This window comes from Haemaphysalis longicornis, unplaced genomic scaffold (assembly GCF_048455015.1).
Source record: "Haemaphysalis longicornis isolate Haplotype H1 unplaced genomic scaffold, Haemaphysalis longicornis Haplotype H1 scaffold_7, whole genome shotgun sequence".
Classification (NCBI taxonomy): domain Eukaryota; kingdom Metazoa; phylum Arthropoda; class Arachnida; order Ixodida; family Ixodidae; genus Haemaphysalis; species Haemaphysalis longicornis.
The window spans coordinates 117,723,547-117,742,183 of NW_027526422.1; the positions used below are offsets into that span (position 1 = coordinate 117,723,547).

The 18,637-nt window shown below is 43.3% G+C and overlaps 1 protein-coding gene across 2 annotated transcripts; it reads left to right on the forward strand.

Moving 5' to 3' along the window:
• Positions 1-4,640: 4,640 nt before the first annotated feature.
• On the forward strand, positions 4,641-17,800 carry LOC144146869 (uncharacterized). 2 transcript variants are annotated; one of them, XM_077678830.1, is made up of 5 exons: positions 4,641-4,830; positions 9,131-9,264; positions 10,431-10,498; positions 15,660-15,743; positions 17,137-17,246. In XM_077678830.1, the coding sequence occupies exons 1-5, from the start codon at positions 4,729-4,731 to the stop codon at positions 17,229-17,231; spliced, it is 483 nt and encodes a 160-aa protein (XP_077534956.1). In that variant the 5' UTR covers positions 4,641-4,728; the 3' UTR covers positions 17,232-17,246. The 2 variants fall into 2 exon arrangements, with proteins under 2 accessions (XP_077534956.1, XP_077534955.1); XM_077678829.1 differs by lacking the exon at positions 17,137-17,246 and adding an exon at positions 17,481-17,800 and having other exon boundaries at positions 4,647-4,830.
• Positions 17,801-18,637: the final 837 nt, after the last annotated feature.

Here is an 18,637-nt window from a genome sequence, read left to right on the forward strand (position 1 = left end):
TATAGCATGTCTTTATATTACACATACACATAAGTATATAGACCATATTGTCACGAAGACAAGGACGACGCAGTTGTCTTGAAGGAGAAACAAGTTTATTGGAGCGAACTTGTGCTCCCCTAACAACTCAAAAGAATACAGAGGGGGCGAAGCAGCGGTCAACAAAGTGACTAGCACAGGCGAGTGTCGTCGAATGAATGCCGCGGCGCCGGCTTTGCAGGCTTTTATCTTTCGGCGCGAGTGTGTCTGGAAACGTCGATTCACATCCAGAACATTGCAGATCACAGAAGATTATTCTGGGCTAGTGACGTCAGGGCGAGACAGTCTGCTTATCTGGATGTGATAGCCCGTGCGGCATAAAAGTAAACAATGTAAGACGCGCTGCCTTTGGAACGCAGATAACAGAGCCAGGCGAGGCTTGGCAGTAAAACCAATCAATAAATAAAAAAACCCATACATGCTTCGCGGCAATATAAAAAAAGATATAAAGTGTTCCAGTATAATAAGTGGAGACCGCTTACTCGCCGTCTATTGCAGGGTAAATAGACGGTGGAGTAAATAGGGTAAATTACGATCCAACTACGAGACCGCCCACCTAATTTAGGCAGTTTATAGGAAACAGACCGGTATATTGGAGGCAAAGTAGACGTATCAGGCTTGAGCTGAAGCAGCAAAGAAGAAAGTGTGCGCTATGACGAGGTAAAAATCAACAGATTCCGCAAATGCCTGTGGGTTGTTCGCATCATGGAATGAGTAAGCTGTAAACAAAATCACTCGTTAAAAATGTGTTACTGCTCAATGTTGATTCAGGAAAACAGGAATATTTAGGTCACACAAGCTGGGGTAGCCAAAACGTTTCTTAATATAGGTAAACTCTGCAGCCAGCCACTTTGTTGAAGCTCAACATGCGCGTCTCTGTCCCACGCGTTTTCAACAATAATATAGCCACGAATACAATGTATGTGGTGCCAGGATTTTCAGGTAATAAAAGACATCATCAAAGCAATACACAGCGACATACAGAGTTATACAGTTTTGAAATGATAATAGGATTTTCATCAGTTATCTAGAACTATAAGCCAACGTCCCCTCATGCGTTTCAAACTCGCCTGCAGCCTTAACATCTTTTGCATAAATTGGTTGATCAATGTTAAGTCAAAAAAGGATATTTTCGTCTAATCAAGTACGCTAGATTGCCTTGAAAATATTTATTCTATTCCGAATTCTTTCCGAATAGTCTAAACCTTGCGAACCCCTACCGTGAATATTTGGTCCACCAACAAGGCATATTGCATGCACAGAACACATCTACTTTAGACGGGCAATGTTTCAAAAGACGGGACACCAAACAAAAAAATGTTCGGTTGGACTTAAGTATTTTTACAGGTATACATGGCAGGATAAAGAACTTATTCATAATGATTGCATGAACTGTAATCTCTCAGAATAGGAGTCGTTGTGTAATTCATGGTTGACGTCGTAGGAGCCGTGGAGATATTATTCATGTAATGTGGGGCGACATCGTTCGTACCCAGCGCAGTTGCGCAGCAAGGATCCAGGGGTGCGTAGCATAATACTGAGGCGGCCATTGTGAGACCCCAGCGTATCAGACCAGCGATTGATCCGGTTTGCGTTTGCTAGTCCCTGGTGCATCCTGGAAACCGCATCAGGGTCCAGTTGACGTCTCTCAGTGTAAAGAACGGGGCCTACTACTCATTTTGTTTCACTCAGGAATCGCCGGGCCACGCCCTTGATCCGTAGAATTTGAATCTTGCGTCGGGAGCTCGGCCTAATCTTGTTCTTTTCTGTAATGATTCTGTCCTCCCTCTTGGTCTTCATCTTCGCATGAACATGACAGCCTTCTTGCGCGGAATGCCACAGTATCTCGCGGTTCTGACTGAAACAAAATATGAAAAAAATACTGCGAGTAAATTTTATCACATTCGGTTATGTTGAGTTCGGTTTATGTTGGACTAGGTTAAGTAAGATTGTGTTTAGTTTTGGTTAGGCAAAACAGGTGAGGTTTTAAACGATAGCCCTAAGGCGCTGTAAGGTATATACAGTAACCCCTCTCAACTGGAGCTTGTAATATAAGCTGAAAATTGCGAGAAAAGCGGAGTTTCAAGGTAAATCACATGCCGAAAATTAGTCAAAGTAATTCGCAGGACAAGAAATTGGTAATATTTCGGAAACGCGGTGCTCGCCTGTTTTGTGTTCGCATGTGGTCACAAGGAAGCGCTTTCGAGCTGCGAAATGCATCTCATCAATTGTTGGTCATTACAATCATATTCGACGTTGTTGTGAAGCGGGTGCATTTTGTTTGTGGTTTCTGTCGTTGTAGGCAATTCCGGAGGCTACACATTGACCATGTGATCAGCTGCGCCTCGTACACAGTATTCTTAACAATCTAGGCGTCGGAGCGAATTCTGGTAACGGGGACATTGGCTGTTCACGACCGTGTTTGGGGCATAGTGGGAGCTGAACCTTCCAACGGAGCCTTTACCAGCTGCCTGTAGCGAAATTTGCCTTCTGTCCTGTCTGTAAATGTTTTGAGATATCCCTGGTCTCCGGAACTAAAAAGTCTCGAAATAATAAGGGACAAATACATACCACCCATGGGAGGTAAGTGCGCACGAGGAAACGTTTCGACTTAACCGATATTTCGAGATATGTGAGTTTTAATTAACAAGGGGTCACTGTATGAGCTAAACAGGAAGATGCGTCAACGACCATGCAAGGAAACATAACCTGCCCCTAAAACAGCGGTGGGGCCTAGTTACTTACGGATTGTCCTAGCTCCGGACGCAGGCCAGTATTTCCAAAGACGACTATGAGTAGAAGCCGAGACCTAAATAAGCCGAGACCGGAGTGCACGCGAAATAACAGAAGCCTACCATATTAATAAGGGAGGTCATAATTTTGTCAGCGACACCTCGATGTTTCTGCGGAGAAATGAGGTGGCGTTTTTCGATCCTCTTGGTAACAATGTGAAGTAGACTGTTCAGGATATGGCTAGTTGTTTGTTGGAAAGAAGAACAGTGGTGAGGTAGCGCTCGTCCTGTTTTTAATTATTATTGTTGTGTCTATTTTAGTGCTTTCGTTTACAACGAACCTACCACACAAGCATCATGTTCAATTTTTTACCCTTCTAAACGGCTTGGACAGCCTGCTTTAAAAAAAAGAACATCGGCAATCATGGCAAACCAACCTCCTAACCACTCGCCCTTTAAATGTTCACGGGACTCTCCAAAGAAGCTAGGCTGCGTCGTTTTCACAATGAACGCTTAAAAATGCAGAGCTCAAAATTTTTTCGGTACACCTCGGTCTCCTTTTTTTAGTTATAAGCGATGACGAAGAAGCCATCAAAGGTTGCCTGACCGTAGCACACACCACTGCCGACGAACCCGAAACGGGCGATGTGCTCCTGGCATAAGGCATGGGCCGCACAGTAACGAAAGTCTTTAAAGAGTCACTGATTTAAAAAAAATGCAGAATATTATAAATGGCAGAGTTGATAGACGTCTGAAAAAACTAAAGGCAGAAACACGGTAATTTTAACCGCATTATTTGGACTCCTGTACACGAGGAGCTAGAAGGAAACGAGACTCCGGACCAGGCTGTGCGAGGTCTTACAAAGGGCACGGCTAACTTTCATTGGCCTATTCAGCTCCTCCAAAGACGCTTTTGGAGACGCCTCACAATCCAAAAATGTGCCGGAGCGCTTTTCCGCATTCCGTGAAAGGAGCTCTCTGGAGCGAAAGCTCAGTCAGAGAGGCAAATACAAACACACTTTCCATAACACGCCTCGGCTATCCAATATGTTTCCTTAAACACACACAAACGTATACGGACTCTTTCTCTCGGTCTGATCTTCCTCCCCACTCCCCCTCCTACCTTAAATTGGGGTCAGAAACAAGAATCATTGCGCCACATCTAGAAGACGTATTTGACCAGCATAGACAAATATGGACGCCGACATTTCAGCTATTATAGCTGACCAGCCCAAGAAATGTCAGGTTTGAGTGATAATGGATCAATAAAAATTTACCACCCTCTGTCCTTCAGGTAATTGCTATTTTTATCGGGTGACGCTCGGTTGACGCTTTATGAGGTTTTGAAAAAGGGTATGGTAATAACGCCCAACTAAATTTGGCATATTAAGAACCCGTTTATAAGAACCCAGATAACTCCTGTGGCATAGAAAGGATTGTTATTGTGCACGTGCCAGTTAAAAGTTTTCTAAAAAGCACAGTATTAGAACTCGAAAATAGGGTACTCAGACAGCAATAAACACACTTTTCGACAAGCAAAATATATAGAAAAAGAAATTGATTTTTTATGCACCTATTATTACACCGCGAAGTCACTCCTTATGTAGAACGAACATCGCCCACGCTTCGCTATTTTTTACTGTGGAAACAGACTGCATGTTCTTTATGAGCTACAAAAAAAAAACAATAAGAGCAAGAGGAGCACATCTGTTGAAACAAATAAGGGCCATCGAAAAAGACAATGGGTGTCTTGCGAACACTCCAGAAATAATGTGATGTCGCAGTATAACATGACAAGTGCCTTTGAGGATCCTATTGTATCCGCCAATCTTTTTTTATCTTCCGTTATGAGGCGACATTCTTGAAAATGTTCTTGAAAAGGTCTGTGTAACGAAAAGAAAGACCCACCCTGGAATGGCCCCTTAAATTGGTGCTGTTGCCACCTGGATAAAAAAAAATGACTCTTTCATTCGCAATCCTTGCATGTTTGGTTCTAGCAGCGAAGGCCGACGCCAAAGTGTGCGGGGACCTTACGGGTGTGCAGTGCAGAGCTTCGGCAGTAAGTAACATCACCTTGAAGTAATACTTTTTTGTGCCAAACATTGAACGCACTAATCACCCACTTCCTGTTTTGAGGTTTTGTGTATCTGCTTTAATGGAAACTAAAAATCAACTCCCATTCATTCGAGCTCAAATGATTCGATAGCGAAACTGCTGTAATTTCAAAAAATAGTTCATTTATGCATAAAAATGCACTCTGATAGCTGAGTTGAACATAACAAATGTAAACGTTTGTGAGTCGGAACGATTTCTTTAGAACTGCTAGAATAAATGGTCCGAATAAACCAAACTCTGGTAATAGTACTTGGCGATTTGCGTTATATTTAGGATGAATAGCCAAAGTTGACTTGACAGAAACTGGTACTTTTGTCGTATCGGTTTTGTCCTCGTGTTTTGTCGAACTTCAAAAAGTTGTTAAAGTTGATTGTATGTTTACTTGTGTAAACTTCCAGCTCACCATTTGTCCAATGATTAGAAACATCCCGTTCAATTTAATTCAAGAAACGGTTGTGCCAGACAAAAAAAAGCTCTACTTATAGTGTGAGTCTTTCCGCTGCTTCGCGTTGCTATGGAGATGACAAAGCCAGCCGAGCCTTTCTACATCTGCATTCGAATATAACTCTCTCCACTCTAAAAATACCCCCAATGTCTCATATTGTGGCACAGGGCAGAGATATAGTCCACAAGTCCGTAGTCCCATCTCTATTGCAGGGCTATAGAAACACTTTTACTGCCTCATGATTGTTATCGCGCATGAAACAAAGCAAAAGCGCTATTTTTTACACAACACGAGAACGATTTCTCTGGCTGGTACCGGGAACTGCGTCGTTGGTTCGCGCAACCTTGGAAGGCGTTCGCTCTATAGTGCGTATAAAAAGTAAAAACATACAAGAAACAAGCAATTATTCCATTTACATGAGATTCTATCCCGTAACTGAAATATTAGGAGAACATGGGCTTACATCGCGTGTTGCAGAAATTTTAGTGATCAACCTCACATAGCGGCTAAGAAAATTGCCTGCAAGTTTGGCATAACTGTTGTCTCACGCTTTATGAATGGGCAGCACTGATGGCGGCCGTTTTTGTCTTGGCGCCTTTTTAGGAACTACATTTTTGCTTAGAACTGTTTTGAAGGCCCCAAGATGGGGTTTCAGATAGGCACATTTATGTCCCTGAAAAGCACTGCTGAGCAATAACTGCGCGTGTAATAACAACTACACGTCTGCGTAATATACAATAGACGCTCGATAAACGAAACTTCAAGGAACGTAAAAATTAGTTCGGTTTATTGAAGTTCTGTTCCCTAACGAAATGTGCAAAAGTGCAAATATGTGAGCACACACTCTCAATACAATTTCATCGAACTTTGAGCACTAGAAAAAGAATATTGCCGATAGTTTTTCAGAAAGCCAGAAAACAACGAGATTCTGAGCTACCACAGCATTGACAAAGTTTATTTGGCAATACTTCATCACTATGAACTAAACATGTCAATTTTCTTTGAGTGCTTGCAACTGCATCTTCAGGATATATTTTGCGTTGCACCTGGTTCCTTCTCAAAAAAGGTCTTACATGCTGCATGGCCTACTGTGCTTATTGAATTGTGGTATGTTCTACGGTACCTCTTTATATACATCTTGCGGCTCAACCTTCGTCGCACACCTGTGCAGGAATTCTCTTCTCTGCGTTCTCATGGCAAGTCGCAACATCACTGCCTATGGGCACATACTCATCAAAGTACAGTGGATTTGCTTTTAAGCACACTGCTCTATTATCTCCTGCATCTCAAAGGCGTCTTCTCTGTCACATTCAGGCAAATGCTCCAAGCCGTATATTTGGTCACTTGAAAACACCGTGCCTGTCTGAAGCAATTCGCTGGTGTTAGCAGTCAGCTGCCTTCAGCCATCGGAAATACGGTGAATGACGCCAGAAACATCCACCATGTACTCCTTATTCTAGCTCATGCACAGCAGCATGCGCTGAGGAGCCCTTGCGGAATCTGGCTTTGAGGGCTTGAAGAACTCCCTGTTCCATGGGTGGCCACCGTGCCGTGGTGTTGGCAGTGAGGAACGCCGAGTACACATTACTTTTATTGGGGTTCCATGTTGAGGAGGCTTATCAAGACGAAATTCTACGTTCCTCTTCTGCCGCGAAAACCACGCATCCTCGGTGTTCAGCCATTTGCTGAAGAGGGCTCGTGTCATCCACGCTTTTGAGTTCGAATAGCGAGTAATGGGCGTAATAGTTATGCTATTGAACGTAAGTTACTCTTGATATGCCCTCAGAGACATACACAGGGAAAAAGGCGTACACTTTGAATGAAGACGGAGAACTAACAACTGATTTATTCTGTACAAGGCGAAAACCTACAAACACGATGAACAAAATACAAGGCGAAAAACTACAAAACTGTACAAGGCTAAAAACTACAAATATGATGAACAAAATATTCTGAAGAAATAGGAAGGAAAGTCACAAAGACAAAACATAAAAACAGCGGGCGTCCAAACCGATGCACGTGCTGTCGTTAAAAAGATATTTCTAAAAGCACAATCTAACACTGTGTGACCGTAATGGAAGGGGTATGGGATATTTATCTTCCGGGGGGAAGAAAATTGTGAATTTGTCTCCGCTGGCATTGTATGTCTTGTTACTTTTGTGGAATCTATGCTTTGGCCTTGCTAAGTATAGGTTATTATCTAGCGCTCCGTCCTTCTTGTGGAAGTGTACTGTTCTTTTCTGTGTCCTTCACTGTGAGAATATAAAGCAAAACGTACTACCTAAATCATGTTACACCAACTATCGCGACAGCAAGCTTTACAAAAATATTTGTAGTCATGCGCTTAAAACAGCGAGAATTTGTGGATGTCCTGATAATAGACAGCTTCAACTTGTCGCTGCACGACATGTTTGCTCCTACGAGAACAGTTAGTCTTTCTCTGCGGATTTCGCCACATGTGCTTTTCTCACCTTTTAAAGTGATCTATTTTGATGGGAGCAGAATAAAGCATTGGAGCTTTGCAGGAGCTTTGATGGCAGCAGCTTGACACAGTGTAAATATTATCGTCCTTGAACTGTCGCATGATTTCCGCAAGCCGTCTTGCCCGTCAGTCGACACGCAGTCGCATCAGCTGCAGCAGCTTCTCCTGCAATGGTGCGGAAAACAATTCAATTTCTCGCATTAAAACTTGTCAGCCAGCTCTCACTGCATAATTATTTTGGTATCCTTAGTTGAAGAACAAATTCTTCTGCCTTGCGACGGATTAGTGATCCACTGATGAGAATTTTGTGGCTTGTGGCGCTACTAAGCCAACACCGGAAACACTTTTCCCGTCTTTCGTGGTCGCCGTGTCACAGCTGCGTCCTCTGTGGCTTGAGTCGTGAAGTTTCGGAGGCATCGGGTACATTCTCGTTCTCGTGCTTGATCCTCGTTAAGCTGGTTTTCTGGGACTGCGTGCTTCCTCGCCAGCGTGGTCGTCGTGTAAGAGCCGCTTTTGAAGTCAAAATTAATGTCCAGCTTATTTTGTAACGTAAGAAGCGTGCATGTTATGCACGCTTCTGTACCGCAATGAAATGAGGGCGGCTAGAGGCCTCAGCTTTGCGAGTGCTTACGCGCCACTGAATTTAGAAGACAGCAACGCGGTAATGAAGCACAGTACACCACGACGGCACAAACGAGGCGGCAGTAGCTAAGCTCTGAAATCTAGGCACTTGAATTCACACGGCACAACTAACTGCCACAAGAAATGCGATGTTGCAGTCGTCGCGCTAACATGGCTGACTGCTAACAAGACGGGCATACACGGTCAACGAGTCTAAAAAACCAAAATGAAACACCCGGAACCCCAACAAGCTGATTCTCACGTATATTTGTGCGGAAAGAAGTTCCATTTCGGTTAGGGAATGTGGGTTATGACGAAATTTTATTTTCCATTACCGAAACTTTCTGACGTTACCTGAATAGAACACCAACCATCTTACAGGATACAGTTTCATTTATTCGATTTACGTTAATCGACATTCTACTATATCTACGCTTTGGTGGCGCCAGCCATTGAGTCTTTATTTGCGCTTGTGCGATATATCGGTATATTGCTAGGCCACAATTTCTGTGGCATATTTTCCATACTGCCGAAATCAGGAAATGATTGGTTAATCTAGTAATTTATTCGTTTCCTATGCTAAACACTATTTTGCATGAATATCAGGCGTGAACGTCAGCTCCAACAGTGTCAAGCGTTCTAGCTGTCTCTCAGTGCCGAGAGTTTGCTCCTTCTTATAGTGCGTGTGTTTTGCAGGTGTTCGACTTGTTCAGGAGTGGCTACCTGCTAGCCACAACCGGCAAGGCACCAAAATATGCAGCACCCCCCTACATAAAGCGCGTTAGTGGATTTGGTCCGGGCTATGTACGCCTTTTCTTCCAAACGGACAGGTGAGGCACGGGCTTTTAAAACAGATGCGTGATTAGTGCTGCATAGAGGTTAATTGTAGCCTTTTTATAGTACTTATACGCTACAGAAAATGATGTAATATGTTTTTTGTACCGGTTCACTAGTGACTTCAAAGCCCTTGATCCAATCCTGCACAGAGTTGTTGGTACTTTTATCAAAGGTTGTACAATTATTCTTTGTAAATTTGACAGCTTGGGGGAAGAAGATATTGGATTTTATTTTTGTTTGTAACTTAGATATTTTGAAGCAGCTTCTTGTTCTGATTGTTTTTTTTTCGCCTTTCAATTCTAATCACAACAGGAACCAAACACATGAAATTATAGCCTCGTCAGCGAATTAGGTCAGGAAATTATGCCGCTATTAGGAACGAATGAAATTATACTCACATAGAAATTGCCGTAAGTTTGGAGCATGATGGGTGCGTTTTAGACCAGGCTCAAAACGCATATATTAGTGTTGAATGTTCTCCGCAGAATGCCCGTGAATGTTGAAAAAAATTTTGATTTTTACAGTATCTTTTTTTCTTTTGAATGCTCAGAATTTAGGAGTTGTATAGATAAATTTGTAGCTTTTTTCAGCTGGACATTGCAAAGTGCGTGCACAAGAATACCTTCCTCAGAGCTGCTGCACCCTTCCGCCAATGTATAGCGGGTTTCTTACTTTTGTACCGGAGCAATACACAATACAACCATGTTCTCGAATGATTACATAACATGCTAGCATTACGGTGAATGGGCAATATTGAAAACAATGGGTACTCCAACAAGTAATGATCAGTCGAAACGTTAACAATTTTGTTGGAAGTTGAATAAGTAGGTCTTGAATAACAAACGCCATTAGCTGCCGATATGTTAAAGCAGGCCTTTGGCGTTGTTTTCTTATTCATCTTGCTCTTTACATCGACATTGTCATTACCTAATAATCAGTTATGTATCCTAATAGGGCTGTGCTATTCATTGTGGTAGTGTTTTCAGCCATAAATTGCGGGCAGCGTTTTTAGATGAGTGATGTGTCAAAACATTGTGCCGAAGTTATGATAAGAGAATTCCCCGGAGGCCCAATTTTTTTCGTATAATGCTCGTACTTATATTTTCATCATTATTTTATGCAAAAGATTTATAAAAATGAATGGTCTTTACATTTACAGTTATCAAGAAACTTGCGCTATTAGGCTCACCGGGCGACTTGATAACTTTGTCGTGAGCTGCAGAAGTGGTAAGTAAACCACAAAAGAGCCTTGAAAATACGTGCCGATCGTAGCATGTGTTTTTATGTGATGCCACAATTTGGTGAGAATATTTAGCTCCATACAGTATAGCAGTCGGTCATTTTACCATAATGCCACGTATATTGAAGCCACAACTTGCATGGAGACAGCTACAGTGCTGTCAAAGTATATGTTTCCTGTGATAAAATCAAAATTATGCCTGTAGGATTTCAATTGAGTTCACTAAATTTACTAAAACCAGCTGGCAGTGGCGTATGCACACCCATCGATAAATAGGTTTTCGGAAGCGAACAACAAGGAAGGCTCAAGCATTCTTACATTATGGGATGAAGCATGCTTGCTATCTTTCTTTTTGCAGCGAAGCTTATATAGGCTCACTTCCCCGTTCGTTTTGCGCACGTAGACAGAAAAAAAGTGACTCCCCTTCATGTCAATTCGGCACACACCCCTTTTCGGGCACCTTTTCACCTGCGGCGCTTCACTTTTGGATACGGGACGGTGTACATTTCCCATTCAAAGATCTTTTTTCAGCAAATCTACTGTGTTTAAAAGTGAGGCCAAGCTTTTTAACACAACAGTGAGCTTGCTCTTCGTAAACCGGCTTTCAAACATTGTGTTGCAGTGTTGATTCTACTAATGAAAAAAAAGGCAGCGATGGGCGCGCGTGGTGCAGAACGAGACCACCGACGACTATCAGACCGCAGATGCCAAGCGTCAATCCGATGGCTGTGGTGACCCCGAAACCCGCGAGGCGAACACGCAAGATGCAGAAGTGACTTAAATTCCCCTGAATGCTGTTTGCGCCCTTTAACGTCGCGATTTTGTTTTTTGAGCTCGTCTTTATGTTCGACCATTCGCAAAAAACGTTTCTCTCATCGTTCTCCTTCAACGAGTAGAATGTAACTGATATTGTCACCACAATTTTCCTGCGAAGCTGTATACCTCTACTAGACGGTGAATTCTGTTGCGACCGTCGGCGTCAACAAGCAATCTCCGCAAACAAATAAAAGAAACTCGTAGAACCACCAGGATGGGAACCTGGACCCGAATAGACTAAGAGAGCGACAGCCCTTGGTCTTACCCGCTAACCTACGCCCACACAGGGACATGCTCAGACAGACGGTGCACTGAACGAGCACAGCGGAGGTTCTACCACCTGCACTCATTTAAAGCCCTCGTGTGAAGTGCCAACCACATAATGTGTGACAATGGCTTTTACTTGGTTTGGATTACGGCTTACAATACAGCGTCGTGGGAGGTGGAGGTCGCTCTTAGGCGGCGCATGAAACTAGATCGACGAGGAGGCAGTGAGAAAGATGACCCCATAGCCGCGTGTACAGACCTTTTCCTCACCGTTCACCAGACACAATTCTCCGTTTTCATTCAACCGTTGCTGCTGCATTCGGGCGTCTCTGGTTTGACTGTTTGTGGAGCCACGTGCGTGAATTTAATTGACGTCGCATCCATGAATACGCCAATTAACCCTCGGCCCTCAGTCCCCAGCGGCTGCAAAGCAACTGACCACGGCGGTGGTCAGACCTGTGAAGTAGCAGAGGGTGCTAAGAATCCCTAGACCCGGACAGGCCGCCAATAGAATCTGAACCTGGCAACGTTTAACGTGCGAACCTTATCTAGCGAAGCAAGTCTCGAGGTGTTGTTTGAGGAATTAGAGGGCATTAAATGGGATGTAATAGGGCTTAGCAAGGTTAGGAGGACGGGTGAAGCCTTTACGGTGCTGAAAAATGGACACATCCTATGTTACCGTGGTCTAGAGGACAGAAGAGAACTGGGAGTCGGATTTCTAGTCAATAAAAGCATAGCTGGCAACATAGACGAATACTATAGCATTAACGAAAGGGCCGCAGGTCTTGTAATTAGGCTCAATAAGAGGTACAAGCTCAAGGTGGTGCAGGGCTACGCGCCCACATCCAGCCATGACGACCAAGTAGTGGAACGCTTCTATGAAGATGTGGAATGGGCAATGGCTAAAGTAAAAACACAGTATACCGTAGTTATGGGGGACTTCAATGCTAAAGTAGGCAAGAATCAGGCTGGAGACAAGGCAGTTGGGAACTATGGTCTGGGCTGTAGAAATAGCAGGGGGGACCTACTAGTTGAGTTTGCAGAACGGAATAACCTACGGATAATGAATACCTTCTTCTGTAAACGGGAGAGTCGGAAGTGGACCTGGAGGAGCCCGAATGGGGAGCACAAAAATGAAATAGACTTCATATTATGCGATTACCCTGGCGTTGTGCAGGATGTGGAAGTGCTCGGAAGGGTAAGGTGTAGTGACCACCGTATGGTAAGATCTCGAGTTAGGCTAGATTTGAGGAGGGACCGCAACAAGCTAGTACAAAAGAAGCCAATAAATGAGCTAGCAGTCAGACGTAAAGTAGAAGAATTCAGGATCGCGCTGCAGAACCGATATTCCGCCCTTAACATGGAAGCCGAGCTTACGACACAGGAAGCCAGCGACAACATTACACGCATTATCACGGAGTGTGCAGTAGAAGTCGGGGGCACTATGGCTAGACAGGATACTGGTAAACTTTCACAGGAGACGAAAGATCTAATCAGGAAACGGCAAACCATGAGAATCTCTACCGCAGCTGACAGAATAGAACTAGCCGAGCTCTCGAAGTTAATCAATAAGCGGAAGACAGCTGACATACGGAAGTATAATATGGGGAGGATCGAATACGTTGTAAAAAACGGAGGTAGCCTGAAAGCAGCGAAGAGACGTCTTGGCGTGGAGAAAAATCAGCTGTATGCACTTAAGGATAAGCAAGGCAATGTCATCACAAATAGGGATAAAATAGTCACAGTGGCCGAGGAGTTCTATAGAGATCTGTACAGTAGCCGGGACATACAGGATAATGCCGAACGAGAGAGTAGTTCAGAGGAGATAGACATCCCACCAGTAACGACCGAAGAAGTAAGGAAGGCTTTCAAAGAAATGAAAGGGGGCAAAGCACCTGGTGAGGATCAGATAACAGCAGACCTCTTGAAGGAGGGCGGAGAAATTGTACTTGAAAAACTGGCAAACCTGTATACGCAATGCCTAATGACCACAATGGTACCGGAATCTTGGAAGAACGCGAACATCATCCTAATCCATAAGAAAGGCGACATGATGGACTTGAAAAATTACAGGCCGATCAGCTTACTGTCAGTCATCTACAAGGTATTTACCAAGGTAATCGCTAACCGAATTTCTGCAACCTTAGATTTCAGGCAACCTAAAGAACAAGCAGGGTTCCGTAAAGGCTACTCAACAATGGACCATATTCACACGATCAATCAGGTGATTGAGAAGTGCGCTGAGTATAATGAACCCCTATATTTAGCCTTCATAGATTATGAGAAAGCATTTGACTCGGTCGAAACCCTAGCAGTCATTCAGGCATTACGGAACCAGGGGGTAGATGAGCAATACGTAAGAATACTAGAGGATATCTACATCGGGTCTACAGCTACCATCATCCTCCATAGGGAGAGCAGTAAAATACCTATAAGGAAGGGTGTCAGACAAGGAGACCCAATCTCTCCAATGTTATTCACAGCATGCTTACAAGAAGTATTCAGAACGCTGGATTGGGAACAGGTGGGAGTAAGGGTTAATGGAGAATACCTCAGTAACCTCAGATTTGCTGACGACGTTGCGTTGCTAAGTAACTCGGGGGACGAATTGCAAAGCATGCTTTCTGCACTGGGCGAACAGAGTAGAACCGTGGGCCTGAAAATTAATATGCAGAAAACTAAAGTAATGATCAATAACCTCGGGACAGCACAGCAGTTTGAGATAGGTGTCGAGGCAGTGGAAGTGGTAAGCGAATATATCTACTTAGGCCAAGTTGTGACCCCAGATCCCAACCATGAGGCAGAGATAATTAGAAGAATCAGAATGGGGTGGGGTGCATATGGCAGACATTCCCAGATAATGAATAGCAGCCTACCATTGTCGCTGAAGAAGAAAGTGTATGATAGCTGCATATTACCGGTACTCACCTACGGGGCAGAAACTTGGAGGCTGACTAAGAGGGTTCAACTTAAATTGAGAACAACTCAGCGGGCAATGGAGCGGAAAATGCTAGGTGTAACATTAAGGGACAAGAAGAGAGCGGAGTGGGTCAGGGAGCAAACTGGTGTTAAAGACATATTGGTAGAAATTAAGAAGAAGAAATGGACTTGGGCAGGGCATGTAATGCGAAGGCAAGATAACCGCTGGTCGTTAAGGGTAACAGAGTGGATCCCTAGAGAAGGCAAGCGCTGCAGGGGGCGGCAGAAAATTAGATGGGCAGATGAGATCAAGAAGTTTACAGGGATAAATTGGTCACGGTTGGCACAGGACCGAGGTAATTGGAGAAGACTGGGAGAGGCCTTTGCCCTGGAGTGGGCGTAGATAGGCTGGTGATGATGATGATGATGAGTAGTCGTGGTTGGTGCAGTGTCCAGCTGGCCTCTTCAATCACCTTCAGCAGTGAATTAGAGCTATTTTTTTCACTGTGAACAGTTTTGTAGAATGTGACTTTTGCTTCATAAATTTGATTTGTAATTGTTAAGCCACGGAAAATTTTGAACGAAGTGACACCACGCCCCATTGCAGTGTCCTGTAAGAATTCAGTTGCTTAATCCCGCTTTATTCCACGTTTTGAATACATGAAAAGAATGTTAATAAGATGAAGTACACGAGTGTTTCGGCAACTTAGCTTTTCCCGCAAATTGTATTGAAATAGTTTGTGGGTGCCGCTATGTTTAGGTATTAAGAGCGCTGCAACGAAGAATACAATAAAATGCCTAAATAGCGTTTGTATTTTGCAATATTTAATCATTGTGAAAATGGAACGACCAGCGTTGTATACAAGGCCGAGAACAGTACTTATCCCCAAGATAATTCTTTTAACGAGCCACAGGTTTTTTTGGGTCCTGGTTTGAAGGGCACTGTCAAACGCCCCCAGGCCATCTAAAAAAACCCACAGAGATGCATAATGACCAACAGTTGAGATGAGTGAATCACTACTTGGAGATATTCAGTGTTTTTGCACTTAAACGTTCGTCCACAACTTCGTGTGTATTACTGCAGGACAATAGTTCTGTACACGAGTTTGGAAATGCTGTTTCATGCGAAATATTTTTGTCTTCCAGACCCCTCTACCTTGCACACCCTTCGAGTTCCCTTCGCTGACTACAAGAACTGCTACGTGGTCCAGCATGGCAAATACAACTCTGGTGAGAATTTACACCGCACGGATGAACTTACCGCACAAAAGCCATGACGGCCTTCTAAGTAGGAAGTTAGTGCTCGTGATGGTACCAATAGAAGAGCAGAAAGCGGTGGAAACAGGCAGCGAGCAGGTGTAGGTGCTTCTACAAAAGCAGGCAACCAAAGGACTATTCTGAGGAATTTTATACGCAATTCTAAGAGGTTTAACAGTATGCTTGACAAAAACAAAAAAGCGCGTGTTAGCACACGAAATGAAATTGTGATGCCATATGTTGCACTGCCAGATGACCCGCAGCAATTTAGTGAGAAGGGTCAGAGATACAGAAGCCCAAGTGAGCACATCTGATGCCATATAATGTTCTGTGAACAAATTGCGACAGTAAAAAGCATGCAGCAATTCTATAATGTTATGGACTAGGGCGCCCTATAATATGTCTGAAATGACTGAGCTGTTGTTTACAATTGTTTATTTCAAGCAGTACTTCACGTTACAGAACTAAAACTACACGAAAACTTTTGGCACTTTGATCTGCCTTTTATTATTTATTATAGGCACAAAATTTTGCTTCGCATTACACAGAGGCGCACGTAAACTATATAACACATATTTGGAAATGCTACTCGGACGGGAAAATGTTGGAATAAATGATCTATTAGGTTACAAAAAAGCATTTTGAATGCAGTAATTTGCTGACGCTCTATTCTGCATATTTGTGCATGTGGAATATTATCTGTGCAACTAATCTTGGCAATCTGTGCATGGTCTGCCCACAACTTAGAGTACCCCTCGCTGTTCTGAAATACCGCCCCTAAACTGGCACTGCGGGGTCAAAGTTGTCTCTGTTTGGAAAAGAATTGCTTCTTACATCCACATATTGGTTTTCAAAACATGCTAAATATCTACTGTTTACAAAACCAGGCTGCTCTTCATTACAGAGAACTTTCCAACATAGGCTGTAGCCCAGTATTAACTTTTTTTCGCCCTGTAGTCAGCATGCTCAAATAAACTATGAATCGTATGACCCTACATATGCAAAAGCTTGGAAATTGGCCCGTAAAAAACTTACCAACGGCAGACATTGTTTAAGGTAGCCAAAACATTTTCAATGCTTCAGGCAATTATTCAGTAGAGCCCACAGCACAACATTTTGGGGCGGCAAAGGCGTGCTGCTTCGGAGATTCTGTGTTCAGAATTGCGAAAACGTTACATACCAGGATTTGTTTCCTTTATAAATGAAGTTTTTGTAGAGACTGCTGCATTTTCGAAACTAACAACATCTATACATTTGCAGGAACATTAAAATATCATGTTTATTCTTTCCAGGTTTCGCACCCTCAAAATTATGTTTTCGTTTGCAATTGCAATGGCTGAGATCTTTGTTCTGTTTGTTCCAACAGATTTTACACAATGCCGAATATTACAAAGACCTTCAAACGCAATAGGAAAGCCCCAAAACAGAAATACGCCGTTTTCAGCCCTTTTAAATAGGTAAAGTGTTTACCATAAAAAATTTCGGCCTTTGGCTTTGAATGTACAGAAGCCAAAATGCTATAGTTGTGTTGACATTATATTTAGCACTGTAACCACAACCTTTGATAGTGGAAGATTTTTTTCTCACAAGGCAATATAAACGGTAGTGCTGACTGTCGCAAAAAAACTTTTAATATTTTGATTAATGTAGAACTAATATATGCTGGCAGAAACCACGTTGTTATTGAAGCAACCTATAACTTATATGCAGGCTGCCGTCTCGTGGTGAATGAAAATGCTTCCCCACGCGCTGTCAGCCGCTGCTTGAACGGACTGGCGCGAGTGTGCCCAGGACAAATGTACACCACTTGGGATCAACGTTGCGTGCGTGGCTGCACCTACTCTTCAGACTTCCACCCTTGGGGTTTTGGCCAGGAGCAACAGATGCAGGAGATACAACAGCAGCTAGTTGAATAACTTCTGCAGTTACAATTTATAACTGCATCCGGAGTGGCAGATTACTCCTTCAAGATACTTTATAAATTTTCTTATCCTCAATCGGGCTCAAATAAACTATTTTATACTTTCTTATTGTGGAGTTGTATGTATGGAGAGAGTCGAGGACCCCCGAAAAAGGGTGGTTTATTCCGGGATCGGATGGCTCAAGAGGACCCATTAGAGAGGTGGTGACGATGATCCGTGATCCTGAGAAGTTGACGAAAGGATGATCGTGTGTTCTATAAGAGGAAAGCAATTGTCCCGACATGGTAACTCTTGGATTCTGCTGCCACTCAGCGTATATTTGAGTTTGTGTATGTGTTCGTGCCTGCTTGTGTGCGTGAATGGTGAAAGAAGAACACGTGAGGAAATGCGAATTGATTTGCGGTTTTCGCAAATGGGCCTTTGTTCGTTAGAGCAGCAGGTGCATGGACATGGATGCATGGATCATGCATATCAAGTAAAACAATTTTAGGTGACTGCATCTGCCAGTTTTTGTGGTACATTTTACCGGTTATATCTTAAGGACACCATTGTCCTGTGAAGTACAGATTGTCTGTATTGAAAAGTCGATAAGACCAAAAAAACAAGGCGTAAGAGTGATTGCAGTCAGGAATGTGTAATAGTGAGTGTTTCCGTACTTTCATCTAAACGACATGTCACTGTTGAACTGGAGTCAGAAGCTAGGCGAGTCCACTGGTTAGAGTGCTTATGTGGAGTAACGCTTCGAAAATTTATAGGTTATGACGGGCGTTGGAGTCGAAGACCCAGCAATAATTGTGACCACCTGGGGGCCTTTTACGTGCGCTGAAACCTTGAAAACACAAGTGGGTAAGGATCTAAAGTTAAAACCAGCGCAAGGAACAGGACGCTCGTAAAAACGAACCAGAACTGGCGCCTACTACCGACAAAATTTTAGTTAAAGAAACA

Bases quoted from the DNA above. Each gene is read 5' to 3' on its own strand.
- LOC144146869 (XM_077678829.1), top strand. From the start codon at position 4,729: ATGACTCTTTCATTCGCAATCCTTGCATGTTTGGTTCTAGCAGCGAAG. The intron at 9,265-10,430 runs GTGAGGCACGGG...TTACATTTACAG, and splicing joins CTTTTCTTCCAAACGGACAG to TTATCAAGAAACTTGCGCTA. The intron at 10,499-15,659 runs GTAAGTAAACCA...TTTGTCTTCCAG, and splicing joins TGTCGTGAGCTGCAGAAGTG to ACCCCTCTACCTTGCACACC.